General features: G+C 43.2%; 2 protein-coding genes, 1 long non-coding RNA gene and 1 other non-coding gene across 10 annotated transcripts in view; 3 read left to right on the top strand and 1 right to left on the bottom strand.

Annotated features, from left to right (window-relative positions):
- LOC119658789 (transcription factor E2f1) overlaps positions 1–6,717 on the top strand; it is a 92,752-nt gene extending 86,035 nt beyond the window's left edge. For all 6 annotated transcript variants that reach the window (XM_038066503.1, XM_038066499.1, XM_038066501.1 and 3 more), the window contains one exon: positions 5,593–6,717. In XM_038066503.1, coding sequence (XP_037922431.1) covers positions 5,593–5,702 — 110 coding nt within the window. In that variant the 3' untranslated portion in view covers positions 5,703–6,717. The remainder of the gene's footprint in view (positions 1–5,592) is intronic.
- A 2,634-nt stretch (positions 6,718–9,351) lies between these two features.
- On the bottom strand, positions 9,352–9,737 carry LOC119660443. Its single transcript, XR_005250425.1, has 2 exons — positions 9,599–9,737; positions 9,352–9,543 (listed from the first exon to the last, which is right to left on the bottom strand). It is a non-coding gene; the product is annotated as an uncharacterized LOC119660443 (long non-coding RNA).
- Positions 9,738–10,099: 362 nt separating this feature from the next.
- The window catches only part of LOC119660441 (maternal protein pumilio), a 698,863-nt gene continuing 684,961 nt past the window's right edge, over positions 10,100–24,001 (top strand). For both annotated transcript variants that reach the window (XM_038068994.1, XM_038068993.1), the window contains exons 1-2: positions 10,100–11,393; positions 19,898–20,294. In XM_038068994.1, the coding sequence (XP_037924922.1) occupies positions 20,118–20,294 (177 nt within the window). In that variant the 5' untranslated portion in view covers positions 10,100–11,393; positions 19,898–20,117. The remainder of the gene's footprint in view (positions 11,394–19,897; positions 20,295–24,001) is intronic.
- Positions 22,079–22,151, top strand: Trnav-aac. Its single transcript has one exon. It is a non-coding gene; the product is annotated as a tRNA-Val (tRNA).

The following is a 24,001-nucleotide window of genomic DNA, read 5'->3' as shown; positions in this document are numbered from 1 at the left end:
AGTACTTTTATGCTTTGTTTTTAGCTAAGATTTAAATATTTCGCGTTAGTGACAATCCCTTTTCGTTCAGTCGCGATATGCTGAAGTCCGGTATTTTCTTCCGGGCTTTCGTGGTGAACAACAGCATGTCCGTTTTCCTTGGATTGACACTGACAACACAACTCTTTGCCCATCTCACTTCACCTACTCTCCATTATTTTACTGATTATGAAGGGGAACATTCCTTGCGTTGCAAGTTAAGCCCCGATTTTCTCTAGTTTCTCTGAAAAAAAGTAGATAGCTCCGCCTTAGGATGTTGCTTTGCTGGCTCTTTTGGTAAGTCTATTGAAGCCGATCAACGTTTCCACAATTATTCTGATGCTTAACATAGATATTATCCAATGAATTAGAGCTCGACTCTACGAATATGAATCAAACACAGTTGAGCCAAATACAACCTCTAAAGATCTCCTTTAGCCACGTGATTGCTGTCGACATTTGCTTTTGCAACATTATCGGCAATATTCCGTCAAAATCAGGGGCTTGTATGATGGGGAGCTGTTAATAGTCCAGTTTAATCTTTTTTTCTTGACGAATTGATAAAAGGCCTACAGTTGTGCTACTAAGCGTGTTGCACTCTGCTCTATACTGTGGACTAGAACAGGCGGAAATGCATGTTCCAATGCCTCGCCAAACCGCTCTATCCAGGACCCGTTCGATGTGTAAAAAGGGCGCATATATATGTTATCTTACTGAGTCTTGTCAAGTCCCTGACGTTTTCAATGAAACCCAATGCAACTAGGTCTTTCTCTTGTCAGTCGTAATGATGTAATCATTGTAAATTTACTAGAATTTTAGTTTGTAGCAGATATTGGAGATGACTATTCGATTTTGTTAAGTCAGTCAGGCCTTCAGTCCACGACTAGGTATGAATAGTTTTCCTGGGATATAGCTATTGAAAATGGGTGTTCTCTTAAACTTGGATCTAAGGATTTGGCCCGAGTTCTTAAAGTCCTTTTTACTGGGGTTGTCTTGCTGATCCCCGTCTTCAGATTCACATCAGAAAGTATCAAGCTGTGATTAGAAAATATCTCCTGTTGGTCACTCTTCAGTTGTTCATCCTGAGAATTCATGCTGTGAAAGTAATATCTTCATTCCCACTATTGCATCTGTCCGAATCTGCAAAGTTAAAAGTTGAGGTTTCGCCTGTCTCGTTTCGAAAACCTAACAAGCGTCGCTGTGAGTTCCTGTAATTTAACCAGTCTTCGTTCTTATTGCTTTTGCAAGCACGGTTCAGAAGTCGGTTTGTTGATTTCCTGAAGAACCGTTTTGCCACTTTGGCCTCGGAAAATATGACAAGCCTCTCTCTAGCCTCTCAAGCACTCTAAGTGTACAATTCAGAGTTTCCAATTCATCTTCCATCACCAAAGGAGTCCTTAGTAACCTAGGGAACTGTACTTTAGTGCCAAGAAGTTCATTGAACTTTGTCCAATCCGTTTTCCTAGGATTCCGTCTTTGTACTGCAGACTATCAGATTGAATTCTAGGTATCGGTGATCTGATAGTGAGACCTCGTCTAGCACCTTCCAGTGTGTAATCAACTGTAACACCTTTGAGGTACAGATTGTTAGGTCAATTACTTTGCTTTGTCTCGGTCCCAGTCATAAGACCACCTGAAGTGATGAAATCAAATAGCTTCTCTCCTCTTGGATTGCATTTGGTACTGCCCCAACAAATATGTTGAGCATTCGCATCGCAACCTATTAAGATTTCGAGACCACTTGGTTCTGCATACACTACCAGACCCCCTAAGCTCTTGCGGCGGCGGAGAATACAAAGAATCATAGGGTAAATAAGCGGAGGCAACTAAGATGTTTTTCCTCTCGTCATTTATCTGATATTTTACGATGATCGTAACTAAGTCTTGGGAACAGAACTGTCTCAGCATGGTTGCCTCCAACCCTCTTGATATTAGGGCACAAGCTCTCGGTCTTATAGATCTTCCATCGTAGAAGATCCTAGCCCCCTTAACTGATCCAATGCCACAAATTCTGTTGAATCGAACCCACGGTTCTTGCACCAGAAAAATGTAGGGGCAGTCCTGCAACTTTGTCAGCCTCGCTGCTAACCGCCAACGTTTCTTCTACCAAATTTTGTACGATATTTTCTCGTAATTTCGAACCAGTTGTCTGGGAAACGCCTGCTAAACCAAGACCAACAGCTCTTCTACCAAACTCTATCTCCACCTCCACGTGGTGATCGCTGGTAGTTCTTTCTTTATGAAAATGAGAAGGACGAAGGCGAGTCTTACGTGCCTAGAAACGGGACAAAATGTACCAACTGGTCCTCCAGGTTGGGGGTTGGGTAGGGCTGACAACCCTACCCGGAAAACCGATGTTACGAAGCCACGGAAGAAGTCTCGGTCAGCATGGATTTCAAAACGACGAACCCGGCAACGACAACGGATAAACAATTTGCGCATTTTCTCATGGAACGTGCGCTCTCTGTACAGAACGAATGCTGCTGAGCAGGTAGCCGATACCCTGTCCCAATATAAGGCTGATGTAACAGCGTTGCAAGAGATGCGATGGACAGAGATCGGTTTCCTGGAGGAGAGCCGCTACATCATATATTATAGCGGCCATCCAGTAAACCATGTGCTCGGAGTAGGTTTCTTAGTTAACCAAAAAATGAAACCTGCTATAATCGGCTTTGAAAATATAAGTGAAAGGCTATGCATTCTGCTTTTGTGAGGCAAATTTAGAAATATAAGCCTCATAAACGTTCACGCCCCTACAGAGGAGACTGCAGAGTTGGAGAAGGATACCTTCTACGAGGCAGTTGAGCGGACCCTCGAAGCCTGTCCCAAGTATGATATCAAAATCACACTTGGGGATTTCAACAGTCAAGTAGGGACGTATTGAGGCGATACGTCGGCTCCCATTGCTTATTCAGTTAGCAGTATCGCACGAAATGGTTGTTGGAAGTACCTGGTTTGCGCGGAAAGCGGTCCACAAACATTCGTGGGTCTCTACAGACAGATTGAATGCCGCCACCTCTCAGCCTTGATAAATGTCAAAACATATAGGGGGACCAATGTAGATTCGGATCACTATCTCGTTGGCATAATGCTCCAAGCTGGAATTACGACACCACCTACAATCCCCCCTGACAATCAGGTGAGAGTGAATACTGAAACCATTCACAACATAGCCCTCCGCACCACCTATAAGGGCGAAATGGATGCCGCAATAACCCCAATAAACAGACATCCTGGAGATGAAGCATCAACATGCTCATCCTGCCGAGACATAGAGGGAAATCTGATTTCCGACAGAATGGGCATATTGGAGCGATGGTTTGAGTACTTTGATGAACTGCTCAACAACCAAAATATCGGAGAGTTGAAGGTTCCGCCAACTGAAGACGATAGACAAATGCTGCCAACACCAAACATAGAAGGAACAGTCCGTGCAATTCTTCGGCTTAAAAACCATAAGTCGGCAGGAGCCGATGGAATTACAGCCGAATTGGGTAAGTATGGACGCGACCAGTTACACTAAGTGGTTCATCAACTTGTGCTCAAGGTGTGGGACAGTGAATCAATGCCTGACGACTGGCAAAGAGGCATTCTTCTTCTTTTTCTTCAGCCTTTGTCCCGTTCACAAGCGGGGTCGGCTCGTCGTGATCGGCTTCGCCATTTGGCTCTATCGAATGCCTGATCTGGGTGCAATCTCGAGGCATTACTTGTCTCATACATAAAAAGGAAGATATCACGCAGTGCAGCAATCATAGAGGTATCACATTGCTGAGTACCATCTATAAAATATTCTCAGCTATCTTGCTAGGCCGGGTAGCCCCATACGCTGAGAACATCATTGGCCCATACCAAAGAGGCTTCACTCCAGGCAAATCAGTAACAGATTAGATTTTCTCTGTGCGACAAGCGATGGAAAAACTGTTGGAATATGGCCAGCAGTTGCGCCATCTTTTCATCGACTTTAAAGCCGCCTATGACAGCATAGCCAGGGTAAAATTGTACACGGCCATGAGAGAATTCGGTACCCCAACGGAATTGATAAGACTGACTAGGCTGACCCTGACCAATGTGCGAGGCTAGATAAAAGCAGCAGCAACATCAACAACGGTCTAAGTCGAGGGGATGCTCTATCGTGCGTCCTCTTTAACCTGGTTCTGGAGAAAGTGATCCGTGATGCTGTGGTAAACGTAAACGGTACGATCCTCTTTAAGTCCACCCAACTATTGGTCTATGCTGACGATGTCGAGACCTACAAACTGCCTTCATCCAGATCGAGCAGGCGGCGCGAGATCTTGGACTGCACATCAATGAAGGCAAGACAAAGTATATGGTGGCAACGTAAGCACCGAAAACCAACCAACCAACAACATCAAACCGCATTGGCCCAACGCCTGTTTCGCTCGAAACGTCTCACCATAGGGTCAAAGCTCTTACTGTACAAGACAATGATCTTGCCAGTTCTCATGTATGTGGAGGATTCCGTAGCCTACATAACGACGAAATCTATGAGCGATACCACGACCGTATGGTTATGAATATAATCCGACTCAACAAGCTCCGGTGGTCGGGACACTTATTCCGCATGGGTGAGGATGATTCAGCCCGGAAGGTTTATAAGGGTAATATCTTTGGTAGAAAAAGAAGACGAGGCAGACGCTGCCTGAGATGGAGCGATGGCGTAGGTCAGGACGCCAGATAGCTTTTAGGGAGTTATTAATGCAGGCTTAGACCGAATGACGGTTGTTGCGCCGTTGATGATGATAATCATCAAGCTCATCCCTTCTTCCTTTCAAATCGCATTTACGTGTGTGTAATGAATAATTTTAGTACTTCTGCGGTTATTGAATAATAAGTAATCAAAAAGGTATGTATACGCCAAGTCTGCAAAATTACCATCATAAATTAGTTAAAGCTCATCCTGTGGTCCATGTAAGGACGTGTAAGGCTTTGCAAAAGTGGTATCTACAACAAATTCCTCTCAGATATAACTTCACAATCATTTCAACTCATCCAACATGTATCTTTTCACTGCAAATGACTTTTATTCCGGTGAATGGTGTTTCTATCTCTAACGAACTCAGCAAAAAAAATATAATGTGTAAATCTCTAGAACTTTCATTCGTGCTGTGCAGCGTGTGTTTGTGTATTTTGCGATAACCAATAACAGCATATCCACTCTAGGTGCATAGGGATCTAAACAAAAAAAAAAACCATCTCAACTAACAAAACAATTTACTTTGGATCTGAACTCTCATGGGCCTGCATTCTTTTGTACATGTAGCACCATGAGATTCAGCTCTAGCGTAAATTGAAAATCATTCATAGCCTCTCCTCTTTTCGCAACATATCAAGCAGAGATCTGAAATGTGAATTAAAAAAAAAATTGTAATCATTTCATCTTTAAATGGGAACTGCAATCATTCATTGTAAATAGATTTACTCGTCCTCAATGCATGGCTTCCTGCTGAGATTGTTAAAATTTGTTTTGATTTTGTTTTTCGACCCCTAGTTTAGTGCTTGCTGTAATTAGTGCTGAGTGATTTTGATTCTCACTTTTCCACCCTCTACTTGCAGACTTTGACTTCACGGCGCCCTTCCTGCCTATCGAGCCCCCCCTGGAATCCGACTATAACTTTTCGTTGTGTCAAAGCGAGGGTCTATCAGATCTCTTCGACCTGCTTTGAGTTTGTGCTTAACCGCGTCATCAGCGCCATCGAAAAAACAACACATTTACAATATAATTTTTCTTTTATCATTCACGACTGGAATATTTTTGGGTTATGTAATGACTATTGTAAAGTGCGTTTGAATCAAAAGCCAATCTCCCGCGTTTGCTATCGTTCTTCCTTTTTATCTATGCATCGTATCATTCGTCATTTGCATGCGTCCCGCCCGGCGTCATGCTAAATGTGTAAAAACGAAACTACCCTCATTTGATATGATATATTCCCCAACCAACTTCCATGTTAGAAACGCGATTTTATACTAAATACGTTACGAGACTTTAGTGGAAGATGGAAATAAAAAAAAGAAATAACTTAAAAAATTCCTAAACAGAATAAAACTGAAAAAAAGAGAAAAAGAGATATTATTAATATAAATATATAATTTTAAATGTAAATCGTTCAGTTTCGGCTCTTTTTTGTTCCGCACATGGTTCCCTGTTGCGTTGTTCGTTTCAAGGCGGCGAAGAAGACAAAAAGAAAAACAAATTTCATGCAGTGCATCGTTTATAGAAAGCTAGGAAAGAACTAAAAGAAAACAGAATATGCGATAGGAATATTTATATCATACGTATTTGTAATACTTGTACAGAAATATCCGAAACCAACTAACACCCCGTTGCATATTTAGAAGAACAAATTTTAAGGCAGACGAAACTCCGCAAGTTCCCCAACATATGTAGATATCGATATAATAAACTTAATTAAGCAAATGATACTGTCGGACACTGTCTATTAAATAGTAGAACATACAAAAAATTATTATATTAAATCTAAGCTAGACTAAACACTAAAAGAACGGATAAAAACCGACTAGAGCATCCGGCGGCCGGATGAAAGTCCCCGTCGACCAGCTAGGATCAGTTACAGTGTTGAAAAAACCGAAGAGAGATAAGATCAGTGGAAAAAAAGGCAAAACAAACCAGAAAAATTGTTATTAGTTAAAGAAAATTTGTGTTAAAATCTACAAAAAAAACAGACATAGGAAAAAAATCAAATCTTAAGATAAAAGCAAGATATTTTGTTTGTACTTTTTTTCTTTTTTTTTTTTAGAGGTATCTGTTTTGTTTCAAAAACATGTACGAAGAAGAAAAAAATCAAATAGACAAACTGTTAAACTTCACAAAACTACAGACGTAGACACCATCCCTCATGCGACACACAATAGCCAGTTTTTGTTCTTGTTAACATTAAAAACATTAAAGTCAAAGCAACAGGACGATTAGGAAAGAATTTTAAGTTATTATTTAAATCAGAGAAAAATAAATCACAGACTTGAATGATCCCAACATACAAGACATGATTCCTTTATACATTTAAACACAACAGAGAGACACACACACAAAACACAACAGAACTATAAAACATCAATGACAATTGAGAAAGAATGCAAATATATTTTTTAAAATAATCAGAATATAATTTTTATGGTCGTTTTATTTCGTTCTCAGGTTTCTACAGGATGTAAATAGTTAGTTCCTTCTTGTTCAGCTTTTGTCGCGTTTGAAAACAATAACAACTCCCCTGGATCAGGTTCGCTACCATAGATATTACCCTTATAGACTTTCCGGGCTGAATCATCCTCAGCCACCCACCGCGACCTATTGAGTCGGATTTTATCCACAGCCAGACGGTCGTGGTATCACTCATACCTTTCGTCATTTTTTTTAGGGTAGGTGAATGAGTTTATGCACATAGGGTTGGACTCCCGTAACATTGCGCCATCAGACTACCAACTAAACACCTCCCCATCATCAGATAGCTAGCCTCAAACCGTTCGTCACATTACCTCGAGATCTCCCGCCTTAGCAAACATTCAAATCAGGGAATTCCTTCCATCAACGGAAGGAAATAGGTGGAAGGGAACTCTTGGATCATAAAACGCCCGCCATCCGACTCCTCCACCGGTCGAATTCTATCTTCTTTGCAACGAAAAGAACCCAAACATAATGCGCAACAGTAGTTCACCATGACAATGTTATCTGGAGAGAGATCTCCTTTGTTTCCACAAGAAAAAATTATATGATTGGCGTCGTCCACAACTGTCCAATTGAAAGAATATACACTCAGGGGTACCTTCCAAATCTTGTGCGGGTAAAACTGAAAACCTCCTCCTCTTACTTAGGAGCTGGGACGTCAACACGATTTCGATTCAGCCACACACCTAAGTTGCCAATGATTCGCACAGCCTTCATCTGCCTCTGGTCTCATTTTGCCATCTAGTGTACGTTTCAATTCTTCACGAGCAACTACTGGCTCTTGTTCCGTACGCTTATATATGGCTTTAGGTTCCTTAGCAAGAAGGACAACGGGAATCACTCCCTCGATCATCATCACGGCTGATTCAAAGAGAGTTCGTTACGCAGACGCCATCCTAAAGCTTCCTGTTTCTGTATTTGCTCCGCCTTGTGCGTTGTCCTTGCACCATAGAGTAGAACAGACCGCGTTGAACTTATCAGGATACGATGCCTGCTAGATCTAGGACCCCTAATATTTGCCATTAGCCGACTTAAGTTCGAAATTCATAGGAAACATTCCAGTGGTTCGACTCTAGGATGGATCCCCGACGTGACCTCCATCCTCCTCTGACCCTTTGGCGTCTCATAGAGCAGGGAGCGGTTCTCCGAAAAATCCCTCAATATAAGTAAGAGATAGTTCGGCACGTGTCTAATGTGCCCATAATGTCTTTCCATATTAAGGTATTAAAGGCATTTCTGACGTCAAGCATTACGGAGAGTACCACCCGTCAAGCTTGGCGACTGTTTGCCTATCCTCGATGAACGGCATTCATGACATGCATGCAGCATCAACTGCGGATCTCCCTGCTTTTAAGTCAAACTGCCTTGGGGATAAGTCTCCGGCAGCGTGTATTGCTTCAGCGAGTCTACTTTTGATGAGCTGTTCAGACACTCTCCCGACAGCATCAAAGACACATTGCTGTGGTAAGAACCAGGGGGTACAGTTCAGCCGGCTCATATCTTAGCCAGGCTGTAGCATTCACGAAGGATAGCAGCTCTCCTACCTTGTAACTAGAGATATCTTTGGCGACTTCAGCGAATGGTTTACCTAGTGTTCGCACCCTGCTTTAACTAGAGGAAATATATGGAGTTAGGTGAACTCCATGGCAGGATCTCCAATTAACTGTTGGCACTTGAAGGTTCCAAGGCGGACAACAAAAGAGTTTGCTTCTTTTATAAATCCACCATATACACTACATATGAAATATGGAATCGACTTTTGGAAAATTATAAAGTTGCAAATTTTGAACAATGAGCAATCTCAGCAAACCAACACGAGTTTTTTCCTCTAATCACATATGGCTATCTACTGTTACAGTCAATAAATACCAGTAAAAATGCGCCAAAAATATATATTCAATCCAGCTTTTTTTAATACTTAGTATAGGAAAGACTAAATATAAACTTAATTCCTGAATCACCCTGTTTTCCCTTCAATGATTTCTGGAATTAACCAACCCAGTGGGATTCCCCTTTCTATTATGTCGCGAGGAAGAATTCAAATCGAGTGAAAATATTTTGAAAGAATTTTGTTAATATGTGGCGTGTTGCTAAGGAAATTATACATTAGAAAAAATAAAATAGCCAATAAGAAAGCGAGAATTACAACTTTTAATAAAATATTGTCAGCTTTTCGCAGTTTATGATTCCAACAAGACTTCGAGAATTGAACGTATCACGACAGTTTTTGCTAATCAGCAAGCATATCTTGAACGTGTTCAGCATGGAAACATCTGCGTCCGAATGAAATAGATATACCGGCGACTCCGCTTGAACTCCATTTGCTAGAAGGAGAGAGTTTAATCATTGTTCATTCCAATTTCAAACTGAATCTAGTACTTTTTCACAACCAGAAATTTGCTTAGACTTCTCTGCAGATTCCGTCTTCTTCTTCTTTTTGACAGTTGTGCGCACGCATCATTCAATCAAAATAACATCTGTCCATCCCTTTCCTATGCACATGTCCAGGGACTGGAACATTACTTTTTCGCACACTAATCAACTCCATCCATCGTTTACAAGCAGCCATTCTCGTCGTGTGTGTATTGAGTAAGGTAATGTCAGGTAGCTTATCCTCGTCTGGCTCGTTGCGAATCGTATCCCTTGCGACGGAGCGTGAGCGGGACACCCGATCGCACTCACACACGCCGACCAGTCTCGATCGCCTCCTCTGCTGTTCGCCGATGGCGTAAAGGAAATTGTCGTTTCTCGCGTCGGAACGCTCGCGTCTCTTGTAAATTTTTCTATAATTATAATAATTCTAGCATTAAAGTCCGCGAAATCTAATTATTACATCCTCTGTATAAATATTGTAAATAGGCATTTCGCGATCGTGTACAGTTAGTGGTAGATGAGGCAGCAGTGAGACCGCGACGACCCCTGGCAAGCAAGAGCAGCGAAAAGTGTCGAGCGACGAGAAATTTCTGCTCCCGACCAAGAAGATAAAAGTCTCCTGGCCCCGCGAGTCCCGGCGGCCTGTCCAGTGTCTGCCGAGTAAAAAGTTAAAAAGTTTTCCGCGAGCGTGCAAGGATTTTTCCGCGAGTCCGCATAGTTCGTCGTCGCGTCCGCCGTCGCTGTTGAGTCCGCGAAATCCGCGTGTGCGTCCCCGTCCGAGCCGCCGCCTGTGGTCCGTCGCGTTTTGTTTGGCTGCGGATTTTGTGCGAAAACCCGCGAGCCGGGAAGCGGAGCCCCAGCCCGGACAGACTCGAGTTGTCCAGCAAGTTCGGTGCCCTCGCAGTGCAGTTCCGCGCCCCTCGAACCCGGCCACCCGCCGCCAGTGTCTGTGCCTGAGTTTGACCCGTGTCCGCTTGCAGGATCAGGTTCTCGCCTGGCCGCTGAGTTTGGCGAGTCGCAACCGCGAGGTCCGTGCCATCGTCGGAGGCTAAGCCACTGATCCCGGACAGAACCAAGCGCGGCCGAGCAGCTCTCGCCGTTGTGTCCCTGAAAGTGCCCCAGGAAGGCTCCTTGCCGCAGTGGAGCACCCCGAGAAGGTCTTTGTCGCTCGCCCGCCTGTTACGCCGCCCGCTCCCGTCCAGTGTCCAAGTCAAGTCACTGCGACTCGCTTCCTGATTGTGTGAGTGTTGGTGAATTGGCCGCCGTGCACACGAGCGCACGGCCCGTCGCCGAGTCCAAACAAAAGCCTTGAGTGTGTGCAGTGTCCGTGTGGGGTCGGCCGCCTCTTGTTCTGTCGCACTGTAAACAGAGTGCGAATGTAGTGGTTCGCGGTCCGCGAGTCCCATACAGAGCGTGCAGTCATTTTGCGGCTTTTCGTCATTTTTTTGCATCTGATCGGCTCGAAGCGCATCGAATCGCCGTCGCGGTGTGTGCGTGCACCGAGTGCTCCCTGAGAAGTCCAAGAAAAGAATAAATTCAAGGAAGATCCCGACACGGGTGATTCGGAAACTCGCCAGTGTGTGTATGTGTGTGAAACATGTCCGTCGAGTGTTGTTTTTGAAGTCGCCTCCGCAGTCCGACAATTTTGTGTTTACTCTCGCCGAGAGGGATCCCTCGTCCGTCAAGCGCGTTCGACGGCCTGCCTGCACTTAGGCCGCGTGTCCACGTCCTGTGAAATCGTCTTGGAGCGTCCTCTGCCCTTGGTGCGGACACCGCCGGGAATTCCTTCGCATTTCTTCAGGTAAGTCCTCCTTGAACAAGTTGATTGTGTGTGTGCGTCCGTGTCCACCATGTGTTCGTCGGGTGGTGTTGGTGCGCGTTCAGCGACCGACGAATGTGACGTTTCTGGGCTAAGCTGCTGCGGACGGGGTGGAGGCCGTGCTGTCGTCCTTTTGTTCCTTGCCCCATTCCACACGTGCGGCGCGACCAGGATTCCTGGATGCTTGTCAAAATGCAGATTTCACTTTTCCTATTGACCCAACGGCTCGCGTCCGCTGCCATTCGCGCTGCGGCCATGCTCGATATTACGCTGATGTCTTGATCGCGCAATTGTGAATGGGAATCGCTTCTGCTGCTGGCGACGACGGCGGCCCACACTCGTGTCTGTTGTATTTTTGTTTCTTTTATTGTTTTTCATGTCAGCGATGAGTGTAAACATTTGAAATGCCGGCCGGTGGAATTTCGCGTTTGAAATATGGCGGGCCGCGCTGAGTTGGGAGATGCATTTGGGAATGAAATGCGGGCCATGAAACATCCCTGAAGGATACATCAACGCTCAACAGGATTTCCTTTAAATATTATCGTAGACTATCCTCAAACTACAACATGAAATTCGATACAATAATGACATGATGCCCTTCAATCCCTCGAACTCGCTTCAGGACTCTATCAAACAAATTTCTGGTCCTTGGCGACTATAATCCCCAGGATAAATCCCGAAATGAGTCTCAACAAGGACAGTTGGTGCAGTAAATATTTAGCTTCTCTTGGACTCCTCCTTATTGGACCACGAACCACTTTTATCCCTGTAAAAATGACTACCTGCCAACCGGTCCTGTGATCCTTTTTCGGGACATTGTTTCATGGCAACAAACATTGTCGAAGACATTCAACAAGTTATGGTCCCCTCAGTCGACTACAAACGTTTTTAGACACTCTCAAGGCACTTGCAATGGTTCCTTGCGTTCGTTTCAGGCAATTAAGGACAGGTTGGATGGTAGCTCCTTGAAGGGGAATGTGATCCTTTGTATGTGTTGGAGATATGTTTTCTGGTCGCATATGGCCCACGCAACATGAAGGTTGAGTCAACTTGGTTTACTCGGAGACTTGCTTGAAGGATCAACAATAAAGGGAAGTTGGAGTTCAAATGATCGCTGCGGGTAGGGGTGAGTGTGCTGTGCTGGAAATCGGATACTGTGTCAAGGATCGAGAAATTTACCGCATTGTGCATTGCACAAAAAATGATTTTACCATTGTGTTCGTTTGGGAACTGGTAGTTGCTGCATTCGGAACTGATTTAGGTTCTTTAGAATGCTTGGACCATGTAGATGCTAAACGCTTTCAATAGCCATTAATAGTAATAACGGAGTTGGGATATGCCATAAATGCATCATTATCCATTTCTGTCCCCAACGTCATCATCATCAACGGCGCAACAACCGGTATCTGGTCTAGGCCTTGATTAATAAGGAACTCCAGACATCCCGGTTTTGCGCCGAGGTCCACCAATTCGATATCCCTAAAAGCTGCCCGTCGTCCTAGCCTACCTCAAGCAGGGTTTGCTTCGTTCTCTTTTTCTACAATAGTTGTTGCCCTTTATAGACTTCCCTTTTGGATCATCCTCATCCATACGGATTAAGTGACCCGCACATTGCAACCAATTTAGCCGAAGACCTGACGGTCTTGGTATCATGAGGACTGGCAAGATCATTGTCTTGTACAGTAAGAACTTTGATCCTATGGTGAGACGTTTCGAGCGGAACAGTTTTTGAAAGCTGAAATAGGGTCTGTTGGCTGCGAACTATCGTGCGCAGATTTCATTGTCGTAGCTGTTATCGGTTGTGATATTCGAACCTAGATAGGGGAAATTATCAACGGTCGTTATTCCCATGATGCCGATGTCGTCAGCATAGGCCAGTAGTTGGGTGGGTTTAAGGAGGATGGTGCTTCTCGCATTTACCACAGCATCTCGAAACGCTTTTTCCAGGGCCAGGTTAGAGAAGACGCAAAATAGGGCATCCCCTTGTCTTAGAGCGTTGTTGATGTCGAATGGTCTCGAGAGTGATCCTGCTGCTCTTATATTGCATCGCACATTGGTCAGGGTCAGCTAGTCAGTCTTATCAATTTCGTCGGTATATCGAATTCCCCAATGGCCATGTACAGTTTTGCGGTGGCTATGCTATCAAAGTTGATGGTGCAAGTGATGGCCATATTCCAGCAGTTTTTTCATCGCTTGCCGCAGAGAGGAAATCTGATCTGTTGTTGATTTGCCTGGAGTGAAGCCTGTTTGGTAAGGGCCAATGACATTCTGGCTAGCCGACCTAGCAAGATAGCGGAGAACTAATAGATGGTGCTCAGCAACGTGATACCTCTATAATTGCTACACTGCGAAATATCTCCCTTTTTATGTATAGGATAGATGATGCTAGTCGTTAGGCATTGATTCGCTCCTCTGTAGGGGCGTGAATGGTAATGAGCCTTATATTTCTAAATTTGCTTCGCAAGCGCAGAGTGCTTAACCGTTTGGTTGTTTTTAAAACCGATATTCCGAGCAAATGGTTTACTGGATGGCCGCTATTTATGTGGTGTAGCGACTCTTCTCCAGGAATCAGCCTTATATTGGGACAGGGTATCGGCTAGCTGCTCAGCAGCATTCGGTCTGTACAGGGAGCGCACGTTCCATGAGAAAATGCGCAAATCGTTATTCCGTTTTCGTTGCCGGCTTCGTCATTGTGTTGTCAATCCAGTCCAAGGCCCCTTTTGTGGCTTCCAACAAGTTGTTTTTGATGTAGGGTTGGCAGCCCTACCCAACCCATAACCTGAAGGACCGTTTTTAGGCGCGGGAGACCCGTCTTCATTCTTCTTTATCTGCAGCTTTTCGTTAATAAAGACCTCTCAGCAGACACCACATGAAGGTGGAGATAGGGTTTGGCAGTGAAATTGTTGGTATCAGTTCAGCAAGCGTTTCTCAGGTTGTATGCTCCACCATGTGTCCAAGTTGCACCTTGGGACCTATACTATCCTTTGACCACCACAAATAATCATTTATACTGTTGAATACTTTCTCATTGTAACTTCGTATGTTGGATTAAGTTTTCATAAACAGCACCGCTAATTATAACTCGCTGGATTTGATGCTATCCTATTTTTGTAATCCATACGGTCTACTCAAACCGTTCCAAAGGATGTCTAGTTTTGGGTGTATTTTGGAAACTCAAAAACCTTTTCTCGCATATAAATAAAAGCCGACTACCCAGATCTCGAGGAAGGAGAGCTTCGCAATCAGAGCAAACAATTTATCTACGTGCGATACTTTGAAATAAGAATAAAGCCACTAAGTGTTGGACTCCCGTAACGGTGAGTCGTCGGACTAATAACTAAATACCTCCGCGTCATCAGACAACTAGCGTGAGACCGTTTGACACATTAATTCGGGCTAGCTCTCCCATTCTTCCGCTTCAAGAAGCCTGCAAATCAGGTAATACCTTCCACTAAAGGGAGAGGAAAGGAGGAAGGGAATTGTTAGTTTAAAGAACCCGCTGCCATCCAGTCTGTTGAACATCCCGAACATAATGCGTAAAGCGAGGACGCCACCCCCAAAGTTCCCCCTCCTTGTTCTTGGACAAGGCACTTACGAGCATTAGGCTCCGGGACATAGAGCAGAAGAGACTAGCCAAGTTAAAGGTGAATTAGCTGTGACCTAGTCCTCTGCTGTTTTGATTTACTGTTGCATCAATATATGAAGTCTTGCTGCTTCGCACCTGCGTGCTTGTGACGAAACATCATCATCAACATAAGTGAGCAGCCGCCAATTGTCTGGCATGTCGTGTCTTGACAGACTATCGTAAGAAGCGTTCCAGAAATTCGGGATTTCAGGGATGGAATCCTGTGCTATTCTGGACGTGCAGAGCCCTCCATTGCCTCACAGAGCAGAAATAATGCCTACAACATTCGCAAGAATGGAATGGAATAAATATACTAGTGTACCTAGCATATCTGCCCACCTTACGGAACTGAAGGCATTTTTGACAAAGCGTTACGGAGATCCCTACTTGTCGACATTAATGACTTGTGCTTCAGGTCGGTGAACAGCATCAACATCCTTCATGGCAACATCCACTGTGGATCTCCCAGCTTTAAAATCGAATTGTCTTGAAGATAAATTTCGCTTCAGAGAGGCTATCTCTCATAGAGCAATTTTCGCGGCTGTTTCAAGGATGTGAGTGTTCGTTGCCTTGGCTGATCTGGACGAGCCTTGCCACTTTCCAGCGGTAAGGAAAAAAACCTCATCCAGGTAAATCTTGAGCTCGCCGAGCAGTAGCTCCGGCCGATGATGGAACACAATTTTGTGTACCTTTGCCGGGATACCGTCTGGTCCTGGTGCCTTTTCATTTTTCGTTTCCACGATGTGCATGACACCTCCCTGCTTTTTAAACGTTGCCTAAATCGCGAAGTTTATGACACCCTTTTTTTTCTTTTAGCAAGTCGGCAATTTCTACCACCCTCCAATATATTGAAGGTCTGCCATGATTGGGTGCGCTCCTTAGCATGGAAGCGTTGTAAACTGTCATTACCAGGTTTATAATTGAATTTATGACGGTATCAGGTCCAACGCCTCCATCCCCCGAAGTACGAGAAACGAATTTTCCGATACTCACGTTCGTGACATTCCACGTGCAGGGTCCAGTTTGGAGCACTCCGTATTATTTAGCCTCTAGTCCACCCTCCTTAGTGGCTCAAGTTTTCTTTTGCTGAGTAGTTGCTGTAATATTTTTGCAAAGCTTCTCATTGAAGTGGAGAGCTTGCCTTTTTCCATGGGAACACGAGTTTGGTAAGTTTTAAAAAATCCCGCCTCACCCGCGACTTAATTTTTCGAGGGTGAATTTTAATGTCTGTGACTCCATACTATTTAGTAAGTTAAAGTCCAGAGACTGCATATGATATTCTTCCTTTCTGGAGTAAAAACAAAAGCAACTGAAAAAAATTCAATTACTTTCTTCTTCTTCTTGAGAGAACTGCGATACCCAATAGGATTATCTTTGGCTGCATCAACATTCAATTGAAAATTATTTAACAAACTGAGGTAATGTCAGAAGTGTCGGTGCCTGGATCACTGGGAAAAGAGTGTCTGATTGCTCTTTCTCTCTTGTAGGAGACAATCCACTATTGAAATTTAGGTAAATGCTATTCATACAGTGTAAAATGTTACACTAACCAATTATTGGAATCTAATATTTCACTGAGAGATAGTTCCGTCAGTCATCAGTAAAAGCCTCCATAACAAGGAGGCCTATTCAGCTTAGGAACACAAAGCGCTTGGTTTAAGGAGCCTCGGTTATCCCGCCGTGCTTCTTACTCATCTCCTGTGCCTACAGACTAGCTGGGTTAGATTATAATTTCACTGTATCTTCATCTAACTGGGATTGCTGCCATGACCTGAGAGTGTGAGCCACCTCTTCACAAGAGACCGCTTCATTACCCTCCTAATCACAAACATAAAAGCTACAGTTTTGCTTGAATGGGGATTTTACTGAGGATACCCTCTTTCCCTTCTGGGACGATACCTTATCTTCCAGAAGCAGTCATTGTTTCGGTCCTGAAAGGGTGGACAGATAAAATTGCCTGCACGATTTATCTTATTTTGTCTGCTTCCGTGAGGCGAGATGACTGACGAGATCCGTCACAGCTCCTTTCTGTATAATTTAGTGTTTGCAGCGAACGCACTTTTCTCTCGATGCGTAAGTTACACTTGTAGAGCAAAATGCTACTGTGCTTCCATTTGATGAAATCTTCCAACTTTGCATCTTGCAAACGATACAGCCTATCCGCGTTTTTCTGCCATCAAATAGGTGCTATGTTTCTTGAAGGCGCTAGATTTTATAGATATATTTCCTACCATACGATTAGTTATACCTCATTTGACAACTTCCTCTACACTTTCCTATTCCGTGGGAGAGACAGGTCTTGTATTTTAGGGTTCAAGTAGATTCAATGCTGGAAATAACTGTCCTCGGACCCAAGATGTTCTATACTGCATCGTGGAATGTGTTTCCGACTCAAATTCGATAAGTACATTATTGTAGAGTTCGCTAGATAAAAAGATCTATCCCTGTCGCTAGTTTGGTGTTGGGGGTTTCGCGAACAATTGCCGTAGACAATCTCTCTTCATTCTATTTAATAGAGAGGACCTCTGCCCGTGAACATCTAGTGAGAGAACCAATTTAAAGTTCCAGAAACGTGCGGAGTTGACAAATAAGATTAGTTTTTAGTTGACGGGTTTTTACTGCAGGCTCACCAAGGAATTTATTCAGATATCTCCTACCTGTCTATTAACATCGTAATCCAAACGCAACATCTATGGAAGGAGGCTTTGCCATTAATTTGCTGAAATCAATCGTCATCAAGCTCAAGCGTCTTTCGTTATTGTGTCCACCATTCCTAATGGCGAAAAATTTGTCCTGTTAGTAATCCCCTCGCTGAAAAAAGTGGTGACATCTTTATCTCGTCAATCGAGCCTAACACCCTCCGTCAGAAGGATACCCTTCTAATATAGGTCCGTTTCCAGAACTTCCTTTTAAACCAGTTTCTAAATATAAAGTCACTATCGGGTGACATACCTCCTTGATAAAACCGCTTATTAGGTTGTTAAAAATTATGAATGAAAAACGATTCGATATTAGGGTCGAATTCCCGAGGATAAAGCTCTTTTGAATACAGGCACCTGGCTACATCACATTTCTTCCAAGCTCACACTTTGGTTACTGGCCTAGAAGGAAAAGAAAAACAAATTGATGGATTTTTAACCAAAGTTTAGACACCTGCCCCTTGCTCTTACCATAGCAGTCAATCTCTTAGGAGTTTATGGCATCAGAAACACCACAGCGCTATCACTTCGGAGTGACAACTGATACCTATCTGCCTACTCTAGCCAAAGTGTTTAATTTCACTGGCTATAAAAAGTCACCAACTAGAAAGAATCCTTCACTTTCAACATGGGCCCCAAATTTACAGTCGCGTTTCCTTAAGAAGCGAATCCTCTCCTCTCATCTTTTTCTAGTTCTTGAAACTTTGAGGGCAGAATTTTATGCTGCGGTCCTAGGCTTGGGGTTGATTTATCCTGGCATGGCGTTCTTGAAAAAGACAACAACAGCTACGTCCATTTTAGGAAGTGTTGTCCTATTGTTCTTCAACAAAACCTCTAAACCTTTCTTTTAAAATTTTCCATTGAGTACATTTGAGGCAAATACCCCTTCGTGCCGAATTCTTGGCGCACGATTTCTTGTTAGTTGCATTGTCTTTGAGAACATTGTGATTTCTGCCCCCTCTTCGATAAGTTGTTATAGTTTTTCCACAATGCATTCTCTTGCACCATTTCGTTACTTAAACTGCTAAAAGGTATACCTTTTGAACCTCTTATAATGCACTTCTCCTAAGGAAGAAGTGAATCATGTTTGGGACATGGAATAGCTTTCATTCATCAATATTCTAAATGTAAACAAAAAAAGGAAGACGCCCTGCTATCCTTCGTGAGTGCTAACAGATAATTCCTTACTTTCGTGGATAACATATTTTGGAAATAAGTTCTTTCCTCTTTCAGTATCAGTTCTCCGGGAAGAGAGGACGTAATTGACAACTGAACAAGCAGAAAACTGGTTCCCGAAATATGTAATTTGCGAATAGAAGGAAGCGACTAGTTCCTGGAATATTCTCTTTATGAAAATAAAAACCTAAGCTCTTCGAAAGGAGAGAAAACCTCACATTTAATAAGGGAGTGTTGCCTTCAAAAGTTTAAAAATAATCAAGTCAGCTGTGCTTCCTGTTCCTTCCTGTCCTTTTTGGAGTATAGGACATCCACATAGTCTCAGTTTTCAATCAATTTCAATATCACGACTTTTAATGTTATGGAAGGGATAAGTCTACGAAGGTGGGTCCTTTTTTTGCTGCTACAGTTTCCGATTAGCAACACCACTCAGAGGAGGAGGAGGGAAGACCAGCTCACTTAGGATCCTGTTTTTTGTTACAGAATGCTTGCTATCACCTCCGTGTCCATCAATAGTTGGGCAATCAAAATGGTTCTAGTTTTTTTTACCAACTATGTTTTGCAAGCCTGATTTAGAAATGGAAAATTCTGATTTTGGAATGGAAAAATTTGAAATCATTTTGAAAAAATCTGAAATTGTTCGGAAAATTCGGAATTTGATTTGGCAAATTCTGAATTTGACTTGCAAAAACCTAAACCTTCGAAAATTAAATCCTTGATATTGAGGAAGAGTTTAATTTTGGGGTCACCTAAACAGATAAACCGCGTATGCTCTAGGTTTTGGCCGAAAATTGATGAATGAATTGCAATTCCTGACTTTCGTAGGTTACATAGATAACAGAGGTTTTCCCCTATTGACTATCTGACGACGGCGAAAGAGTACGGTGTGGATGATCCTTGCAGTTTAAACTGCTTCCTAATATAATTGAATTTTTATACTACAATCTAAATTGTGAATAAATCCTTTTCTTTCTTTTTCTTTTCAGATAATTCGCAATCCGGAGCTTAGTAATCGATATCCCGAATTGACTATCATCGCGATTTTTGGTTCTAACCATCGAAATCATTACAATTTAACAAGTGCATCGCAAATCATTTACCAGTGAATCTCACAAAGCTATCTCTTAGCTATCCTTGTTAATTTTTCGTGTTACGAAGGTCTAATAAAAAGCAGCCAAAATAGAGATCCTGAACGATACACGTCACATGAAGTTACTTGGCGGGACCGACGATCGGGGCGTGGTTCGGGATGCGCCAGCACGATCCCAGGACGACGCGACCGTCGGTTATGTATTCCAACGAACGCATCCGCATGAGGAATTTCCACAGTTTGCTACGGCCAAACAGGAAACAAGATGGGCCACTGGAGATGATGGCATAGATGTGAGTATTAGTTTTAAGGAGTTCATAAGGGTGGGTTTGTGTGATTGATTTGAATGGTTTCTTTTGGATTAATATTTTCTTTATTTTAGTCGCGGGTTAAGAAGGTGTTTCCTTTTGGTTATTTGAAGTATTTCCGAGCTGTTGCAGCCAGTAATTCTCGACCCTCGAAAAACAAACTTGGCATCGTTCACGGTCACCTTGTCCCAGACAGATCTGCACTAAATTATCTCCTCTTGCAGGCAGAGTAAATCGTGTACAATGGATGGAATTCTGTAATGTCTGCCTACAACAAATCCACAAGATTTATTCCACTACAAAACCACAAAAGCCGACTTGGTCGAATCACGCCGAGACACTCTCGGTCACATGAAACCATTTGCAAAACGATACGAAATCCGGCGATGAAATCTCGCTATGCGGGAACAAGCAAACAAAACGAAAAAAAGATACACAAACAGAACGGCATCCACCGAGATATGTCGATGAGACAATGAAGGCAAGTCTGTACTTTTCAGTCGCGAATAACACACCAAACCCACCACTTTCTTAGTCATTAGACGAAATGTCTAAGACTGTGCCCACGAAGAATTTGAGGAGCCGGCCGGCAGGCAGACGAATAACCCAAGAATATAGTGGCACCTCGGCGTTGCCATCGTCACAAGCTAAGAAGTTGGCAATAGTGCGCTTAGAATACGAGCAAAAAATACACCCAAAGTGTAGAGTTGAGAAAAGGCAAACTATCGCCGCATAAAATGCAGAAAAGTATCCAGAAAACAGACCTAGACCAACGACGACGGCATTGGTCCCGCTTCAACGTAACCAGCAACTGGTTTCCTCATTCAAATGATAGACGATATCATCTACGAGTGTACGGTGCGCACCAATGGAGCGAAATAATAATAATAAAAGTTAACCACGAACCTAAGAAAACCGTCCATGGTCGAGGTCTGTCTACGATTGCACAAAGAGCCCCAGCCAGCCCAGAAGCGGAAGAAACGAAAAGAAGTCTAGGCTGTCGACTAGGTGTGGGATTGCGATAGTAGTGCTGGCTGGCTCCCATTGTGCAGCACGCTCGCTAAAATGGGGATTTATGTTTGAATATTACTTGCACAGCGAGAGCTTTCCTATTATTATTTTCGTCTTTTCAACACTCTGGGCATCCTTTTGTCTGGTGCATCTCCTTGCAATAGAATGCTCCTGAAATTTGTCTGGAATGTTCTGTGATGATAAGAATTTATCCCTGTTTTGGGTATGAGAGATGGATTTCACTTAGAAAATCTGTTATGCATTCGTTCCTGCAGATATGATGATGATGACTGTCTCTCTATTGAATTTTTAGAGTGACGTGTCCCCCAGCTCCCTCCCAATCTGATCATCGGACGATGTGATAATGAAAGTCTTATTCAAGACCTTGCGCACGTTTGATTCTCTTGGCGATATGAAAACCGGCCGGCCTGCCGGTGATAATCACTTCGCCGGCGAGAGTGGCATGGGAAGAGTATTTGTATTATAGTAAGACCAAGAAAGCGAAAGATTAGATAACCGGTTGAATCGAAATATTCAAGGCAAACACGAGAAAGTTTATTAGACGCGTGAGCTCGTCTCATTTGTGTTTGCGCCTTGTCTTTGATTTCGGGACCGTGAGAGCTATCATATGAAGACTTTGCTACTTTGACGTAATACTTGGGTAGCAAGCATGATACATGCGAGCGGATAAGTGGAGCATATCGTGCTTTGTGGGCAATGGCATCAGAGATTGGAAGACGAAGTGAATACTTTCATGTGTTTTCGTGGTGTAGTGGTTATCACATCCGCCTAACACGCGGAAGGTCCCCGGTTCGATCCCGGGCGAAAACAGTTGTTTTTTGCGCTGCAATGAATGGAAGATGGCATGACTACCTGGAGCGGTGAAATCAAATGTAGAACGGTTGTCTATATTTTTAGAATGCGTTCCAGCAAATTTATCTTTCTTATCACTAGACTTTTAGTGCGGCCCGTGCTGCACTGCACTGAAGGTCTATTTCTGGCATGACTACATGCTTGGTAGGCGGGATTTTTTCCATTTGAACTCCCAAAAATGGATTCAATCAGAGAGAATCCTAAGACTACTTACTATGAACCAACTTTTCAACATTTGAACAGAATGAAGATTCAAAGGATTAAAGGGAATACCTCTCTGTAGACCTAGGGCCCTCTTTTGGCATGAATGGGTGTGGTAATCAGAATCGGTGCTTTCCCGGTTCGACAGCAGTTTCCGCGGTCCATAATCCTCCCAGACTTCTTTACTTTTTTTCAGAGTGCCTATTGCTCCTTATTCTTCTGTTCCCGGCATAGGCAGTTTTGACAGTCGTAATTGGAGGTATAATTGAACCTTTTGACAGTTTCACTCCTGATATGCGTTTCCGAGGACAACCCTTAAAAAGAGATTTCTGAAAACATAGTCTTTGGGACAAAATATTCGACAACCACTCTTTGGGGATCAGGTGGATGAAAAAGGGATCACTAGACCAGAAGTATATCTATGTTATAGTGGTTCGCCGGAGGGATTTGTGACCCAGACCCCTTAAAATTAATTCCTTAACCCAAAAGTAGTGTCTCACCCGAAATTAAATCAGTTTAACTAACAAGAGTAGCCTTTCAACCTGGTAACTTAGGTTTTTAACTATATACTCCCAAATTTTTTGAGCCGGGCTTAAAGCAACATCTAGTTGATACCAGTTGTTCGTAAAGACCATAGATCTTTTTGAAGGGGCGTTTTGGAACCTTCTTCTTGGAGCCACTCTTATCAAAGAGAATTTTACAAATTGAAGACTCACATCGGAAATGTTGCAGTCTGCAAAATTGCCTCCTCTCATAGCATCATCATTGCTTTGTTATTTGACAATCGTACATCTCAACCACCTAAAAACCATTACATCTAAACATCCGATTGTTGGAATCAGACTCGCTGCAATTTTTGGATGGAAATCTAGAAGTGCCTTGGTTATACCAGTAATATCTGGGGCTTTAGGTTTGCCCTAGATTGCTTGTTCTATTGGGCATAAAGCAGGCTGTAATAAAGAAAATTTAGTCGTGGTATGGCTGTTGCGTTTGAGGTTTCAAATTCGGTTTTGACTCCCGTCCGTTGTCACGGATGTTTTTTATTGTCTGGAAGGGATCGTAAAATGGGCCTGCGGAAGACTTAGAAATGATGGAACAACGGTTCGCTCCTTTTTTAAGAAATAAGCTCTTGTAACCAAAAATTGCGACTTATAAATGTTGGGAGAATATCCATTGGCTGATACGTATTGCTAGTTTTTTTGATCTTATACCTAAGTGGCACTAGGAAATTGTCAAAAGTTAGGACGAGAAATGCTGAGTAGGTTGGTAGGTCCGTACATCGTTATATTCAAGATTGAGAGTGAATCAAACGAAAGTGTAGTTTTGGTTTGAGAGACTCATTGCACAATTCAGTAAAGCAAATTGGTTAAGATACCTATTTTTTTGTATTCTCACATGAGAGCCAACCGTGCCAAAAACACCGCTCACTTTCCCAAATTGATTAATCTGGCATTTAGGAATATGAGACGGTGTGGCGATGAATACTGTTTGGAGCTGTAGATGCGGATGGATGGAGCGATGGGGTAGGCCAGGACGCTAGCTAGCTTTTAGGGATATCGAATTGGTGGACCTCGGCGCAAAACCGAGATGTCTGGAGTTCCTTATTA

This window comes from Hermetia illucens, chromosome 6 (assembly GCF_905115235.1).
Source record: "Hermetia illucens chromosome 6, iHerIll2.2.curated.20191125, whole genome shotgun sequence".
Lineage (NCBI taxonomy): Eukaryota > Metazoa > Arthropoda > Insecta > Diptera > Stratiomyidae > Hermetia > Hermetia illucens.
The sequence above is the reverse complement of the archived record's forward strand: the minus strand, read 5'-3'. Positions and strand labels throughout refer to the sequence as shown.